This window comes from Lynx rufus, unplaced genomic scaffold, assembly GCF_022079265.1.
Source record: "Lynx rufus isolate CCGP_SWC_20201006 ecotype Redwood Valley unplaced genomic scaffold, mLynRuf1.p SCAF_13, whole genome shotgun sequence".
Taxonomy (NCBI): Eukaryota; Metazoa; Chordata; class Mammalia; order Carnivora; family Felidae; genus Lynx; species Lynx rufus.
Window position 1 is genome coordinate 43,109,135 of NW_025814827.1, and position 14,883 is coordinate 43,124,017.

The window sequence follows — 14,883 nt, forward strand, 5'->3', positions numbered from 1 at the left end:
CAGAGGGCCAGTGTGGCCAGAACAGAATGACTGAGAAGGATGAGAAAAAAAGAGAGAGAGAGAGAAAGGGAGGGAGGGAGGAAAAGAAAAAAAGAGACAACGCTATGTGACAACACATAAAAACCCTTGTAAAGGATAACACATTGTACATTTTTAAAATGATGACAATGTTAGCATGCATCAGCCCCCAGTTCCCTCTCAGGAAAGAAAACAGCTCGGTATATGTGGCACCATATAAAGTTTCCAAGAAATTTCCCATACACTGTTTTATGTGACTGAATGAGTCCCTGGAGTCAGGCAGGGGAAGGGAATGCATTACCATTTCCATTTCACTATGGAGGCACTCAGAGGCCAAAGAATGATCTGCTCTCGGACCTGCCCGCCGGCCTGTCGGCCCAGGGAAGTGAGGAAACACGTCGTGGGACAGAATTCAAAAGCTAGCTTGGAGCTGTCTCTACTTTGCTATTTCACATCGCGTAGGGAGCCTTCGGTTGCATCATTTTAAGCAGAGAAGAGAGGACAAAATGCAGCGACAGAAACGTAAACAAGTTGAAGGAAGCAAAACTGGGCTCGTCCGGGATTTGAACCCGGGACCTCTCGCACCCTAAGCGAGAATCATACCCCTAGACCAACGAGCCAGCCTACAGACGCCTTTTAACTCTGCCTCAAGGCTCATTCCCGTCACTAGCGTATCCAGAACCGTATCACTCGAGTGCCTTCTGTTGGAAGGAATGCGTGTTTGTTTACCCAGAAAGCGTAAGCCTCACAACAGTCCTTTATCAGCTGCTATAATCACCAGACAGAAGCAGGGAAAGTATCCGGCATTGCCTCAACGTCTCAGTAGGTGCGGAGGACCTGGGAGATTCTGAGGTGCCGGGTCCTGCCCTCCTATATCTTCTGAGGCGTCTGGAAGTGAGGTTCGGAGGAAAAAAGGACCAAAGGCCCCAGCGAGATTTGAACTCGCGACCCCTGGTTTACAAGACCAGTGCTCTAACCCCTGAGCTATGGAGCCTCATCCTGTGGGCTCTTTCTCTACCTCTCATCTTATAGAAGCACACAGTAAAGCCAACATCCCAAAGCACTAAGAACTTTGACCAGAGCAAAAATCCAAGATATTCTTCCATAAAATGAGAATTTCTTCATGTCCTGTCAACCCTCTAAAAAAGTTCCTTTCGAGTAGAGCCACCACCAGGCTGTCTTGTCTTTCATCTTGATACTCTCCTGAGACAGTGCATCCCTGTGCATCTGGAGCCACAGAAAGGATGCAGATATAAAAATCTCAGATATTTGGGCACATAGTAGACCCACCTGAGAAGTAAGAGACTCCTATAGAGGGTGTCTGATGGACAGATTATAATACACTCCTTTCATTTAATATTGTGATAAAATCTGGGGAAGGTGAAAAAAGATTTATCATGGTTTTGTCCTTTCTAAAAAACTTAAGTATTTTGGGATCAATGCCTCTCTCTCAAAGGCTTAGGGGTAGGAGCATGTAGGGAAAATGGGTGTTGGGGAGAAAGAGTTGAATCCTTCCTTAAAGGAACATTTACCTACATCTTCAGTATGAAACTAATACAACTTTTTAAAAAGGATTTTCACTTTTTAGAAACCTTGTTTATATAAGCTAGTAAACAGGAACAAAAAAATTATTTAAGAAAGATATTGTACTTATTTCTTACTGCAAATATAATCATAGCTGGGAACACTGGAAAAAAGCAGTGATTCATACAACCCCCAAAAGTGGACCAATTCTGTTTAGCAAGATTTCGACTCTGTCCACACGCCTGTTCTTGTGCCCACTATTTTTTAATGTTTTCATTTGTCCAAGATCATGAAGTTTCTAAGAAATCTGTAAGCTTATCTGTAAGCTTATGATTCATTGTGTTAGAGTAGGCAGTAGTTAGATTCTAACAGGATACCTGGAGACCAGCAAGGAGGAAGTCATGGTCAGATCCAAGAAAGTCAGAGGCCTGTCCTGGAGGCATTCCATACAAAGGGGGACCAAACCCAACAGGCCCAAGATAGAGGATGCGAAGACAGGAAACCCCTGACCCAATTAGGAAGAAAAAGTGGGAAGCCCTGCTTCCAGCCCCAAGTAATGAATATTCTATGCCCTAGTTAACAACTGCTGACAAAAGATAGAATCCCAAACCCCAGGGACACAGTGCTCTCTCAATTTCGCTCTTGCTCTCATATCTCGAGGGTACTTTTTGCCTTAATAAACTTTCCTGCTTGTGTCGCTCATCCGCTGTGTTGCATGTCTGTCTTTGGGTTATTTTTCATGACAAGACCAAGAACCTTCCAAGACTTCTTCAGGTCTGACTGGGTTTAAGCCCCAGGACCTCAAGTCTCTGCAGCCTAGAGGCCCCTTTCAGGCTCAGGCTTGAGCAATGGAAACTTGATCAAGGCAAAAGGGCCTGCAGTAACCCTCTGGCTGAATGCAAACAGGCCCATAAGATGACCCACTTCAAAATATCCATAGGCCCTAACTGACCAATGGGCTACTTACACATAGGCACAGTTGCCAAAAAGGGAAAGTCCATACATGCTCCCCTTCCCGGTTTAGATACATTCCTCCCCATCCCCACCTCTTGCAAGCAATCTCTCCCCTGCTCTTCCTCCCGCTTCTCCCTTGAGGTGTATTCAATAAACATCTACCACCTTTGTTTTGCCTTGGGTGTTCTTTCACCCCTCAGGCTACCTGCTTCCACCTGACCTTGCCCCACATTTGGGGGCCCCCATCCAATCAGGAAAGAAACCACACATAGTTCACCTGGCAACAACTATTTTTCATTGTATCAATGTAAAACACGGTGCCACTAACCTTACAAATCTTGAAGGAAGAGAAATCTCCATACAGGCAGAATCAGGCATTTATGGCAGATATTCTTGGTTCAGGGATGAGTCACGGAGAGGCCTCACAAGGTTGTCCTAAGACGAGAGGAACATATCCAACTGTTCAGGGCCAAGAGGGTAATAGGATCTTCTGTGGCTTGACAATAGCCGTTCCTCCCAATGTTCCCTTGGTGTGCAAACCTCAGTCTTTCTCCAGACAATATCCTCCTTGTCTTTAAGACAACTACAAGGCTTTGAACTGACTGCTCTGCTTTAGAGAATCAAGAATCGGTCGCTGTATCCCATTTGCCTACACAAGGCATTTTACTGGTAGAAACTTCCAAGTTAATCAGCATGGTCATCCCTTTGGACTTGAGTATGTAGCATAGTGGTTAGAAAACACCTGGGTCAGTTAGTTAACCTTGCAAAGTTGCTGTATCCTTGTTTTGGAAATGAGAGTTCACTACTATCATCACGGTTATTACCATCTTTATTATTGTTATTTTATTCAGAGACACGGGCCTTAGGCAACATTGCTAAACAGTCAAAACCAGCACCCCAACAGCTTTCTTATCCCCTCCCTACTTGCTGTTTCTCCTCTCTTTTTCTCCCATTGCATTCTTGGCTCCTCTTAAACCTTTTCCTGAAATCTGTTCTCTCATCCTCACTCTGTCACAACTGAGCAAGCTTCTATTCTTTTCTATTCTCTGTATGGACTGAATTCTTCCCTATAACTGTAGACTGCTTGTTACACATCTGAAAGGAATTTAAAATGCTCAAAGGAGCCTCCAAAAAGAGAAGCTAGGACAACAACCATGTGCCTGATGGTTTTTGTTCCCCTTCACAGAGGCTGTCTTTGGGTTCAGGGTCCTCCCTCTCTTCACAGGATAACTAAACCTTTGCCCAAGAGACCCTATCTACATTCAGTCTATTTCCTACCCCTGAAGTTTGTCCCAGGACCTTACATCAATCTCTCTCATTCTTCCAGCCACTCACTGTCCTCAGCTCACTTGGGTTGGCCTGACTCAGGAGGTTCCAAGAGCCTGCTCCACTAGTCCGGTCCAGAGAGCAACATCAAAATGGCCTGTTCCAGAGTGTTCTGGCCAATTAGAAGTTCTCTAGAACAACTTGACCCCTGGTAGGGATCTTAGGATTATTTTTTAATTACTTTTTTTGCATATTTGTCTGTATTTCATCCATTTCCCCTCAACTTTTTATTGTGCAAAGTTTTTTTTTTTTTATTTTTTTTCAACTTTTTTTTTTTATTTATTATTTTTGGGACAGAGAGAGACAGAGCATGAATGGGGAAGGGGTAGAGAGAGAGGGAGACACAGAATCGGAAACAGGCTCCAGGCTCCGAGCCATCAGCCCAGAGCCTGACGCGGGGCTCGAACTCACGGACCGCGAGATCGCGACCTGGCTGAAGTCAGATGCTTAACCGACTGCGCCACCCAGGCGCCCCTATTGTGCAAAGTTTTAATTCTAGTGTGGAAATAAAGGAAGACCAAGTAAATGACAACAGCAAAGGCTATTCATTCAGAGTTTGCTGTAGCAAGGAAGTCAGCCATCATCATTTGAGTTTTGTCAGAGACTCAAAGACAGACAGAAAAGTGGGAAAGCTTTATAGTGGAAGGCTTCAGGTGTGCCTTGATTGGAGGCCATTGGCATGGGGAAGCTATAGACAGTCTACCTAGAAGCAAAGCATCCTATGTGATTGGTTAGGGGTGCATATTTGGCTTTCTCTGGTTGGTCCTAAATTGGAAGCAGGGACAAATATTAGGAAAGCTGTCAGTTGCTAATCAAGTCTTGGCCATTTGGGGCTGATTATTACAGAATTATTGCTTGGCTCCCTGGCTTGTTACTAGAGATAGTGGTCTGAGTTCCTAGAAGTCTGACTTAAGGATAGTAGGATGGTTTCCTGAGCTGATGAACATTGTAAGGGAAAAATACAAGTTAAAAAGAAGAGGTTTGATCCTCCCTGTCAAAACTGAGAAAAGCGATTACCCTTCTCTCCTTTTCCTTTGAACATTTATTTTAGAAAACTTGCAAGAATAAGTACATCACAGTGCTTTGCATTACTATAATGAATAATGTAGGGGCGCCTGGGTGGCTCAGTCAGTTAATGTCTGACTTCAGCTCAGGTCATGATCTCACACTTTGTGAGTTCGAGCCCTGCATCAGGCTCTGTGTTGACAGCTCAGAGCCTGGAGCCTGCTTCAGATTCTGTGTCTTCCTGTCTCTCTGCCCCTCCCCTGCTCATGCTCTGTCTCTCTCTGGCTCAAAAAAAAAAAAAAAAAAAAAAAAAAAGAACTATGATGAACAATGTAATTAACATGTGAGACCATAAAGGAACTAAATATTTAAGTAGGGGCTCAATAAATACTCAAAAGACTATCTATTACATTCATCCAAATACATCCAAATACATCCAATACATATCATTCACCAGTATTTAATTTTAAGCACTATTTTTACAGTACAGGCCACTACTTGGCTGGCTCTGTACTGGAGCTAGAGAAAGAATTTTACATTGCAATGTAATGCGAGTCTCCTGCTGATCTAGAAGGATTCTGGTGGGAACTTTCAAATGCCCTAAATTGACCATGGGGGCATTTGATACATAGATTGGAACAGAGGGTCCCTGTCAAAATTCTCTAACCTTTGGGGAGCTTATTAAGATTCCAATTCAATAGACCTAAGACCCTGCATTTCTAATAACTTACCAGGACATGCTGATCCTGCTGGTGCCTGGACCACAGTTTGAGTATCAAGGTCTTGAATTTACTGCTTGTAAATAAATTTTCATCATCTGGACTATTAACAAGGTAAAGATAGCAGGAAATTCAGGGTTAAATTCTCTGGCATTACTGCAGAATGCTAGAGCTTAGAATACTAGCATTCTGTGTTGAAGAGGGAAGGAATAACCATGTGTCAGATAAACCCATCACATTTATCTGTATCAGGCTTCTTTCCAAAGGGGCCATTATGTATTTGCTTCAGATACTGGACAATTAAATGTGTGACAAAGGAAATCTGAGATACCTGGCTTGTGAGTCTCTGGGCATTTCTTTCTTTTACTGTGCAATCCAACATAGCAACCACTTCTTGAGGGAAGTAGACCAAGGCTCCTCCCTCCACTGAAGGATCCAGTGAGTTCAAAGTAAGCAAGGAGTACTCAAGCACTATCCAGTGATTCAATAGGGGAAGCTATGCACACTGGTCAGTAAAGGAATTTCAGCCAGGTACGAGAGAGGGTAATACTTTCTCTCCTGATAGGAAACTGATTTCAAGTCTGTCTGTTTGAATGCTGAAAATGCAGCATGCCAGGATCAAGGGGAGCTCTGCTGTAAACCAGGTTCTTTCCTGTTGACTGGTTCTTTTTATTGCCTGATCAAGAAGGGCCCAGAACACTTGCACCTTATGACATGTTGGTGGTGGTGGTGTTTTAAGTTAAAACATAGTTACATAAACTCTGGTTTATTTAAATGTGTGTGTTTACCAAATTAGCCCTAACATACACATACACAAGTGTGCCTGTATAATCGCATCTGTAAGAGCTCATCAAAAGACCTTCCCAAGGGAGGAGCCAAGATGGTGGAACAGAATGGAAGTTTTTTTTGTGTCTCACATTCATGAAATACAGCCAGATCAACACTAAACCATCCTGCACACCTAGAAAACGGATTTGAGGATTAACACAACAATCTGCACAACATTTACCACAGAACTCAACAGGTACACAGCACAGCGAGGTGAACTGGGGCAGAGAGAAGCTGCAGAGGGCAGGGAGCTGTTTATGCTTGCAGAGCCAGAACAGAGACGGGGGGAGGGGGGGGGCGTGGGGAGAGTATGGGAAAAGCACCCCCCCCCAAAAGCAGCTGGAGAGAAAGTGGAAAAGTGGAAACAGCCACAGGGACTGAACAAAAAAGGGAGAAAGGAGAAAGGAAAGGGTTTAAATTTCATTAAGACTGTAAACAGGGGGAGTGCAGAGTCTGAAACTCCTCAGCTCGATACCTGGTGGTGCTCTGGTGGGAAGGGCGAATTCCCAGGAGCAGAGTGGGGTCTGGGAAGTTCTCGGGCCACACGGGGAGAAGTGGTTCCCCTGCTAGGAGAACATTTGGTAGAGTCCGTGTGGCCACCGCTGCCGATTCCAGAGGTCTCAGCTGACCGCAAAGAACAACGACATTCGACATTCGCTGGTGCTGGAACAAGTTCCTTAAGGGTGAAGCCTGGTGCCAGATGCATGTTGTGATTTCCCACAATTCCTGAAATGCTGCTGCTACACAACTGCGTGAACTTTTTCTGAGATGGGCTGGCGCCCAGCCTCAGTCTCTGGGCATCAGCAGCAGCACAGTCCCATAAATGTTCCTGGGTGCAGCTGGCACTGGCTATTGCTCGTTGACATGCTCCTACAGAGGGGCAGAACGGGTCAAAACCACAGTCCCTCAGAAGTGAGGGGCCGGGAAACACAGCCGCATCTGAGATAAAATTCAGGAGGGAGGTGCCGCCTGGCAACCTGACAGCTTGGTCATGGACAGTGTAAACGTGGGGAGTGGACAAAAGCCAGAGACAAAGGACAGGTGTGCGATTGCTGGTCGGGGAAAACGGAGTTCAGATACTACAAACCAGGCAGTTGGGTGACGCCATTTTGACCACTCCCGCGCACGCGCATACACGCCTACAAGCGCCGCAACAATCCGCCCCAGTAAGCTAAGCAGCGCCATCTAGTGGAGAACAGAGCCGTTACACTAACCCCACCCACTGGGCCAACCTCACTCTTCAGGAACACCACAAGTCTCTCCGCCTGCTTAGTTTACAGACTCTAAAGTGCTTCATAGTTTAACTTCTAGGGGTAAACAATGTAATTTCAATCGTATTTCAGTCTGTTCGCTGGTCCATGTATTCAATTTTCTTTTTTTCTTTTTCATTTCTATTCCTTGAATATAGAAAGAGAAAAAATTTATTTTTATTTTCAATTTTTATCAAAATATTAAAAAATTTTTTCTAGTATATTTTTTACTTTTTTGTAAACTTTTCAAATTCTATTTTACTTCCATCGTTTCATTTTATTCTATTTCGTTGTAATCATTTTTTTTCACAGTTTCAAACGTTTTCCTTTTTTTTTTCTTTTTCCCTTTTTTCTCTAATCTATCAACCTCCTTTCAACACCTAGACCAAAACACACCTAGGATCTAGCATCATTTATTTGATTTGTGTGTGTGTGTGTGTGTGTGTGTGTGTGTGTTGTTTTTAATTTTTTAATTTTAATTTTTTTACCTTATTAATTCCTTTTCTTCTTCAAAATGATGAAACGAAGAAATTCACCTCAAAAGAAAAAGCAGGAAGAAACAACAGCCAGGGACTTAATCAACACAGATACAAGCAAGATGTCTTAACCAGAATTTAGAATCATGATAATAATAATACTAGCTGAGGTTGAAAATAGTTTAGAATCCCTTTGTGTGGAGATAAAAGAAGTAAAAGCCAGTTGGGATGAAATAAAAAATGTTATAACTGAGCTGCAATCTCTAATAGATGCTGCAGTGGCAAGGATAGATGAGGCAGAACAGAGAATCAGCGATATAGAGGACAAATTTATGGAGAATAATTAAGCAGAAAAAAAAAGAGGTAGACGAAGGCAAAAGAGCCCAATTTAAGAATCAGAGAAATCAGCAACTCATTAAAAAGGAACAACATCAGAATCATAGGAGTCCCAGAAGATGAAGAGAGAAAAAAAGGGATAAAAGGGTTATGTGAGCAAATCATAGTGGAAAACTTTCCTAACCTGGGGAAAGACACAGACATCAAAATCCAGGAAGCACAGAGGACTCCCATTAGATTCAACAAAAACCAACCATCAACGTCAAATTCACAAAATACTCAGGCAAGGAGAGAATCATGAAAGCAGCAAGGGAAAAAAAGTCCCTAACATACAAGGGAAGACAGATAAGTTTCAGCAGACCTATCCACAGAAACTTGGCAGGCCAGAAAGGAGTGGCAGGATATATTCAATGTGCTGAATCAGAAAAATATGCAGCCAAGAATTCTTTATCCAGCAAGGCTGTCATTCAAAATAGAAGGAGAGATAAAACGTTTCCCAGACATACAAAAATTAAAGGAGTTTGTGACCACTAACTGCAAGAAATTTTAAGGGGAACTCTGTGAGGGGAGAAAAGACAGAAAAAAAAACAAAAGACCAAAATCAACAGACTAGAAAAGACCAGAGAAAACCATGAGAAACTCCAACTCTACGAGAAACATAATGGCAATAAATTCATATCTTTCAGTACTCACTCTAAACATCAATGGACTAAATGTTTGAATCAGAAGACATAGGGTAACAGAATGGATAAGAAAACAAGATCCATTTATATGCTGTTTACAAGAGACCCACTTTAGACCTAAAGACACCTTCAGATTGATGGTCAACAAAAGAAAGCCGGAGTAGCCATCCTTATATGAGACAATCTAGACTTTAAAATAAAGACTGTAACAAGAGATGAAGAAGAGTATTATCACCGCAAAAATTTATGCTCCAAATGTGAAAGCACCCAAATATATAAATCAATTAATCACAAACATAAAGAAACTCATTGATAATAATACCATAATAGTAGGAGACTTCAACACGCCACTGACAACAATAGATAGATCATCTAAACAGAAAATCAACAAGGAAACAGTGGCTTTGAATGACACATTGGACCAGATGGACTTAGCAGATATATTCAGAACATTTCAGCAGTGGAATATACATTCTTCTCCAGTGCACATGGAATGTTCTCCAGAACAGATCACATCACACACTGGAACACAAATCAGCCCTCAACAAGTACAAAAGATCATACGTGCATATTTTCAGACCACAACACTATGAAACTTGAAATGAACCACAAGAAAAAATTTGGAAAGGTAACAAATACTTGGAGACTAAAGACCATCCTACTAAAGAATGAATGGGCTAACCAAGAAGTTAGAGAGGAAATTAAAAAGTACATAGAAGTCAATGAAAATGATAACACCACAGCCCAAAACCTCTGGGATGCACCAAAGGTGGTCATATGAATAAAGCATATAGCAATCCAGGCCTTCCTAAAGAAGGAAGGTCAGATACATAACCTAACCCTTCACCTTAAAGAGCCGGAAAAAGAACAGCAAATAAAACCCCAAACCAGCAGAAGACAGGAAATAATAAAGATTAGAGCAGAAATCAATGCTATCTAAACCAAACCAAAACAAAACAAAATAAAAACAGTAGAACAGATCAATGAAACCAGAAGCTGGTTCTTTGAAAGAATCAACAAAATTGATAAACCACTGGCCAGTTCAATAAAAAAGAAAAAAGAAAGGACCCAAATAAAATCAAGAATGAAAGAGGAGAGATCACAACAAACACAGAAGAAATACAAACAGTAATAAGAGAATATTATGAGCAATTACATGCCAATAAAATGGGCAATCTGGAAGAAATGAACAAATTCCTAGAAACTACCAAAACTGAAACAGGAAGAAATGGAAAATTTGAACAGACCCATAACCAGCAAAGAAATCGAATTAGTAATCAAAAATCTCCCAAAAAACAAGAGTCCAGGGCCAGATGGCTTTCCAGGGGAATTCTACCAAACATTGAAAGAAGAGTTAACACCTATTCTCTTGAAGCTGTTCCAAAAAAATAGAAATGGAAGGAAAACTTCCAAACTCTTTCTACGAAGCAAGCATTACCTTGATTCCAAAACTAGACAAAGACCCCACTGAAAAGGAGAACTATAGACCAATTTCCCTGATGAACATGGAGGCAAAGATCCTCAACAAGATATTACCCAACTGGATCCAACAATACATTAAAATAATTATTCACTCATGAACAAGTGGGATTTATACCTGGGATGCAGGGCTGGTTCCATATCCACGAAACAATGTGATTCATTACATCAATAAAAGAAAGGACAAGAATCACATGATCCTCTCAATAGATGCAGAGAAAGCATTTGACAAAATACAGCATCCTTTCTTGATAAAAACCTTCAAGAAAGTAGGGATAGAAGGATCATACCTCGAGATCATAAAAGCCATATATGAAAAACCCAATGCTAATATCATCCTCAATGGGGAAAAACTGAGAGCTTTCCTCCTAAGGTCGGGAACACTACAGGAATGTCCACTCCCGCCACGGTTAATTCAACATAGTATTGGAAGTCTTAGGCGCAGCAATCAGGCAACACAAAGAAATAAAAAGCATCCAAATCACCAAAAGAAAAAAAAAAAAGACCTTCCCAAGAGCTACCCATAGACTCCAAGTTTCTTATCTGGCTCAGTAGGAGGCATAATAGTTTAAATATTTTTAATATTTCAAAAATATTTTAGCAATAATTTATTAATATTTAAAATTTTTATTTTAACATTTAAATATTTTTATTTTAAGTAGGCTTCATGCCCAACGTGTGACTTAAAGTCACTGAGATCAATGGTCGCATTCTCCACCCATTGAGCCAGCCAGATGCCCCTTAAACTATATTTTAAATATTTGTTCTCTCCCTCCCCACTTTTTTCAAGTAATGAAAAGCCCCAAGGTCTTTTCTTTCTTTCGAACTGATGCTTCCTTATCTTACACTTAGAGGTGGCTATACATGACTTCTATGTTCTCCACAATTTGAGATTAACAACAATCTTCCCACATCATTCTTTCCAAAGTGGCAAAGACTTTTGTGCACTGCTGAAGGCAATCAGTTCACACTCGCTTTTTTCTGAGGATTCTGAAACACAAAGTGAAATTTCTTAGAAGTCCTACATTTCAGCCAAAAGGGCCAGGGAGGGGTATTGGAATCCTTCTGCCTCTAGCGAGTAGGGAGCAGAAGCCACACCCTTGACCAGTCCTCTAGACCGGTGGATCACTGTCCTCCCGTGCTGACCACCTCCAAACTGACCACTGCACCTCACTCTTAACTCTGGGAGCTTCTGGAGAGAAAGAGAACTTGGTTGGAGCCTACTGGGGGACACCCAGTTCTGCTCAGGGAGCTCAGATTGCCCATGAACTCGAACTAGAGAGAGGAAAGCAGAAGGCAAAAGAAGCAACCAGGAGGCACTTAATTTCTTGTGTGCAAGGAGGGATCCGGTTGGGGTAGGGTGGAGGTGGCGGGGTGGAGGGGAGATGACCCACCAGACAGCTGGGCCTGGCTGGAATGGGGTGCTGCTGATGAGGCGTCTAAGACCTCGCCTCTGACCTTGGACCGTCCAGGGCTCTTCCTTCGCGGACCCCAGCCTTCTACCCCCATTTCCCCGCCTGGGTCTACATCCATCAAATGCTCTCGACACCCTATTTCCAAGCAACTTTTCTAGAACTTTTCTGTTCATCGTCCCCCACCCGTGGCAGCGAGGGCGGGAGCTAGCGGGACACTCGCCCCGTGAAGATTCAGTGAAGAACAATTTTGCCTCTCTCGGCGCACCCCCAGCCCCCGACCTTCAGGCCACCAAGTCTCGGAAAACCCTCAGGCAAGGAAAGGCAAGAGGAGGTGGGTGGGGGAGGGGCCCTTGAAGTTCGGAAACAGATTCCTGGGAGAATTTCTGGTTCTGAAGACCCAGAAATGGCCAATCAGAAACCACAAAGAATAGAACTAAGGCAGAATCCAGGGCCTTGAGCCGGGTAGAGTTCATGTACAGGTACAAGATCCCACTTTGGGTCAGCAGACCGCAGGTATCACTCATGAAACTTTTATCTAGATTTCTCTCTGCTCCTTTTAAAAGAAATTGAACGGAGCTAGGGGCGCTTGCACCCAAGGGAAGCCCCGAACCCACCCCTTCCTGGGCTGGGGACGCTCCTGGAACACAACCTCCCTTGGGGTGGGGGTGGGGGGTCATTTTGGTCCCTACGTAAGGGAAATAGTTCCGATACTACAGCAGTGCGGTAGTTACTGACCCAGAAGGCCGCACCTCGACCCAATCTCTCCATTCTGACTGAAACTGCAGGAGGAGGCGACCAAGGAGTTCCCTGGAATTCTGTGTTAGGCTGGCCAGATCTGTGAATGAAAGGGCGCTTCCTTCTGGAGCTGAACTCAGACTCCATTTGCACTCAGGCTCACAGCCACAGACCAACGACGCAACGGCAAGGAGGCCCTTATTCAGTCTTCTCTAATCACGGGCAATAAGTCGCCGGCGGGATTTTTTTTTTTTTCCTGCGTCTTATTGCCTAGGTTACATACAGAAAAGGTAAAAATCTTCTAAGGACATTCACTGTAATGATCGTTGACTAGTTTATGTTTCACTTCACAGGCGTGTGAGAACACGATGACTCCTCTCTTGTTCAGATCCGTAGGGTTGAACGAAAACCCTGCGGGGAAGTCCACTAACCGAGAAGAAAACTCCAAATTTTGAGCTCATATGCTGGATAGGTACATAACTTAAAGGTTAAAAAAAAGCTCTGTATGCCAAGCGGTAGTGTGGCCGAGCGGTCTAAGGCGCTGGATTTAGGCTCCAGTCTCTTCGGAGGCGTGGGTTCGAATCCCACCACTGCCATCGGTGTGTTTTAATCTAGCTACAAACCCCGAGTTCTTCGGCCCTGAAAAAAGGGTTACGTAACAATAACTCACATAACTCATAGTAATTCCTCTTCTCCGTTCTTCCGTACTTCACCCACCGGACACTGACTTCTATGTTTGCGATCAAACCACCTCGGTTTACTACACGATAATCTCCCACTTCGAGCTCCTCTAACATTCCCTTCCAGGTTGTATTTGCACCCAACTTACTCCTTGTCAAGGCTTTTGCACTGCTTTTGTGTTCCCTCACTCGGCAACTCTTTTGGTCTCACTCTTGTAAAATCCACATTCGCACTGATTCATTCTTTTGACCCGGTTTAGGCATCATCGGGTCAGGAACACTTCCCAGAAATTGTGTGGTTGCTCCCATCAGCCTACTGCTGACACTGGTTTAAGAGCTGCAGCTCTATACTCCGAAAATAACCTGCACAGATCCGATTTGGATTTTAATCACATTACTTTTGTAATTGAGTATGATGAATGAATGAGAAAACCAATACTTACCAGGCTTCAAGCTTTCACTCAGGCTTGATTGCTTCATGGGGGTGGGGTTGGATAGGTAAACAGTTACTTTGAATTTCATTTGCAGGTGGGTTTCTGATTCCAAAACACTTCCAAGCTGATTCTTGGCTGACTCCTTGCATCTGGCCCAGGGAGTGTGTGCTGTGAATGGTGTTGACTTAGCCACTCCCCTGTCCTTCCAAATGAATCTACTTATCTTGGAGACTACTTAGATTTGGAGACTAAACCACTCAACTGCAAGAACTGTGCAGCACCTGATTCAGTGTGGGAAAGAGAAGATACGCTCAGGGACTACTTAGTGGTGTCTTCTCAGAAGGGCTGTCCCACTGCACTTTTCAGCCATGACAGTCCCTATTTCCTAACAGTAGTACTCCTGGATTTGGGCAGGCTGCTCCCCTCAAGAAGGAAATCCCCTGCAATTTCCCAGCACTGTCATGAAGAATGAATGAAATAAATGGAGGAGGGAACTAGGATTCTGCAAGAATCAAGGTCTTGGGGCTTTTCATGCTACATTTTTATTGTGTCTTTTTTTTTTATTATTATTATTACTTTCCCTCTCCCCATTCAAATCCTCTTCCATGTTTCCTAGGCCACCTTCATGTCACTTTGATGACTCCTCTTTGATGTTCATTCACTTCCTTTTCACCCACCTCTCACCAAGAAATATCTTGGCCACCTGAGGTTTTCACAAAAGAGGCCATATTTTTCTCAGAAATTGAGAGATTTCTCTCTTACCCATGCAAGGATACAGAGGCAAGGCAGTTGTCCACAAGCCAAAAAGCAGGGCTTTGTCAGACACCATGTGTTGGCCCCTGGATCTGGGACTTCCCAGTCTCCAGAACTGTGAGCGATACATTTTTGGTTTAAGCCACCCAGTCTATGGTACTTTTGTTATAGCAGTCTGAACTATGACTAGCAGTTTTAGGTTTATAGCAAAATTGAGTAAGAAAATACAGAATTTCTATGTGCCTTCTCTCTGCCCACCCCACAGCCT

At 43.2% G+C, this 14,883-nt stretch overlaps 1 protein-coding gene and 3 non-coding genes across 4 annotated transcripts in view; 1 reads left to right on the top strand and 3 right to left on the bottom strand.

Annotated features, from left to right (window-relative positions):
* The window catches only part of RNASE11 (ribonuclease A family member 11 (inactive)), a 26,629-nt gene extending 23,755 nt beyond the window's left edge, over positions 1-2,874 (bottom strand). Inside the window, exon 1 of the mRNA XM_047074706.1 lies at positions 2,825-2,874. Within this exon, the coding sequence (XP_046930662.1) occupies positions 2,825-2,874 (50 nt within the window). The remainder of the gene's footprint in view (positions 1-2,824) is intronic.
* TRNAP-AGG (transfer RNA proline (anticodon AGG)) lies at positions 567-638 on the bottom strand. The gene has a single exon. It is a non-coding gene; the product is annotated as a tRNA-Pro (tRNA).
* TRNAT-UGU (transfer RNA threonine (anticodon UGU)) lies at positions 940-1,012 on the bottom strand. Its single transcript has one exon. It is a non-coding gene; the product is annotated as a tRNA-Thr (tRNA).
* A 10,388-nt stretch (positions 2,875-13,262) lies between the features above and the next one.
* Positions 13,263-13,344, top strand: TRNAL-UAG (transfer RNA leucine (anticodon UAG)). The gene has a single exon. It is a non-coding gene; the product is annotated as a tRNA-Leu (tRNA).
* The last annotated feature ends 1,539 nt before the right edge of the window (positions 13,345-14,883 follow it).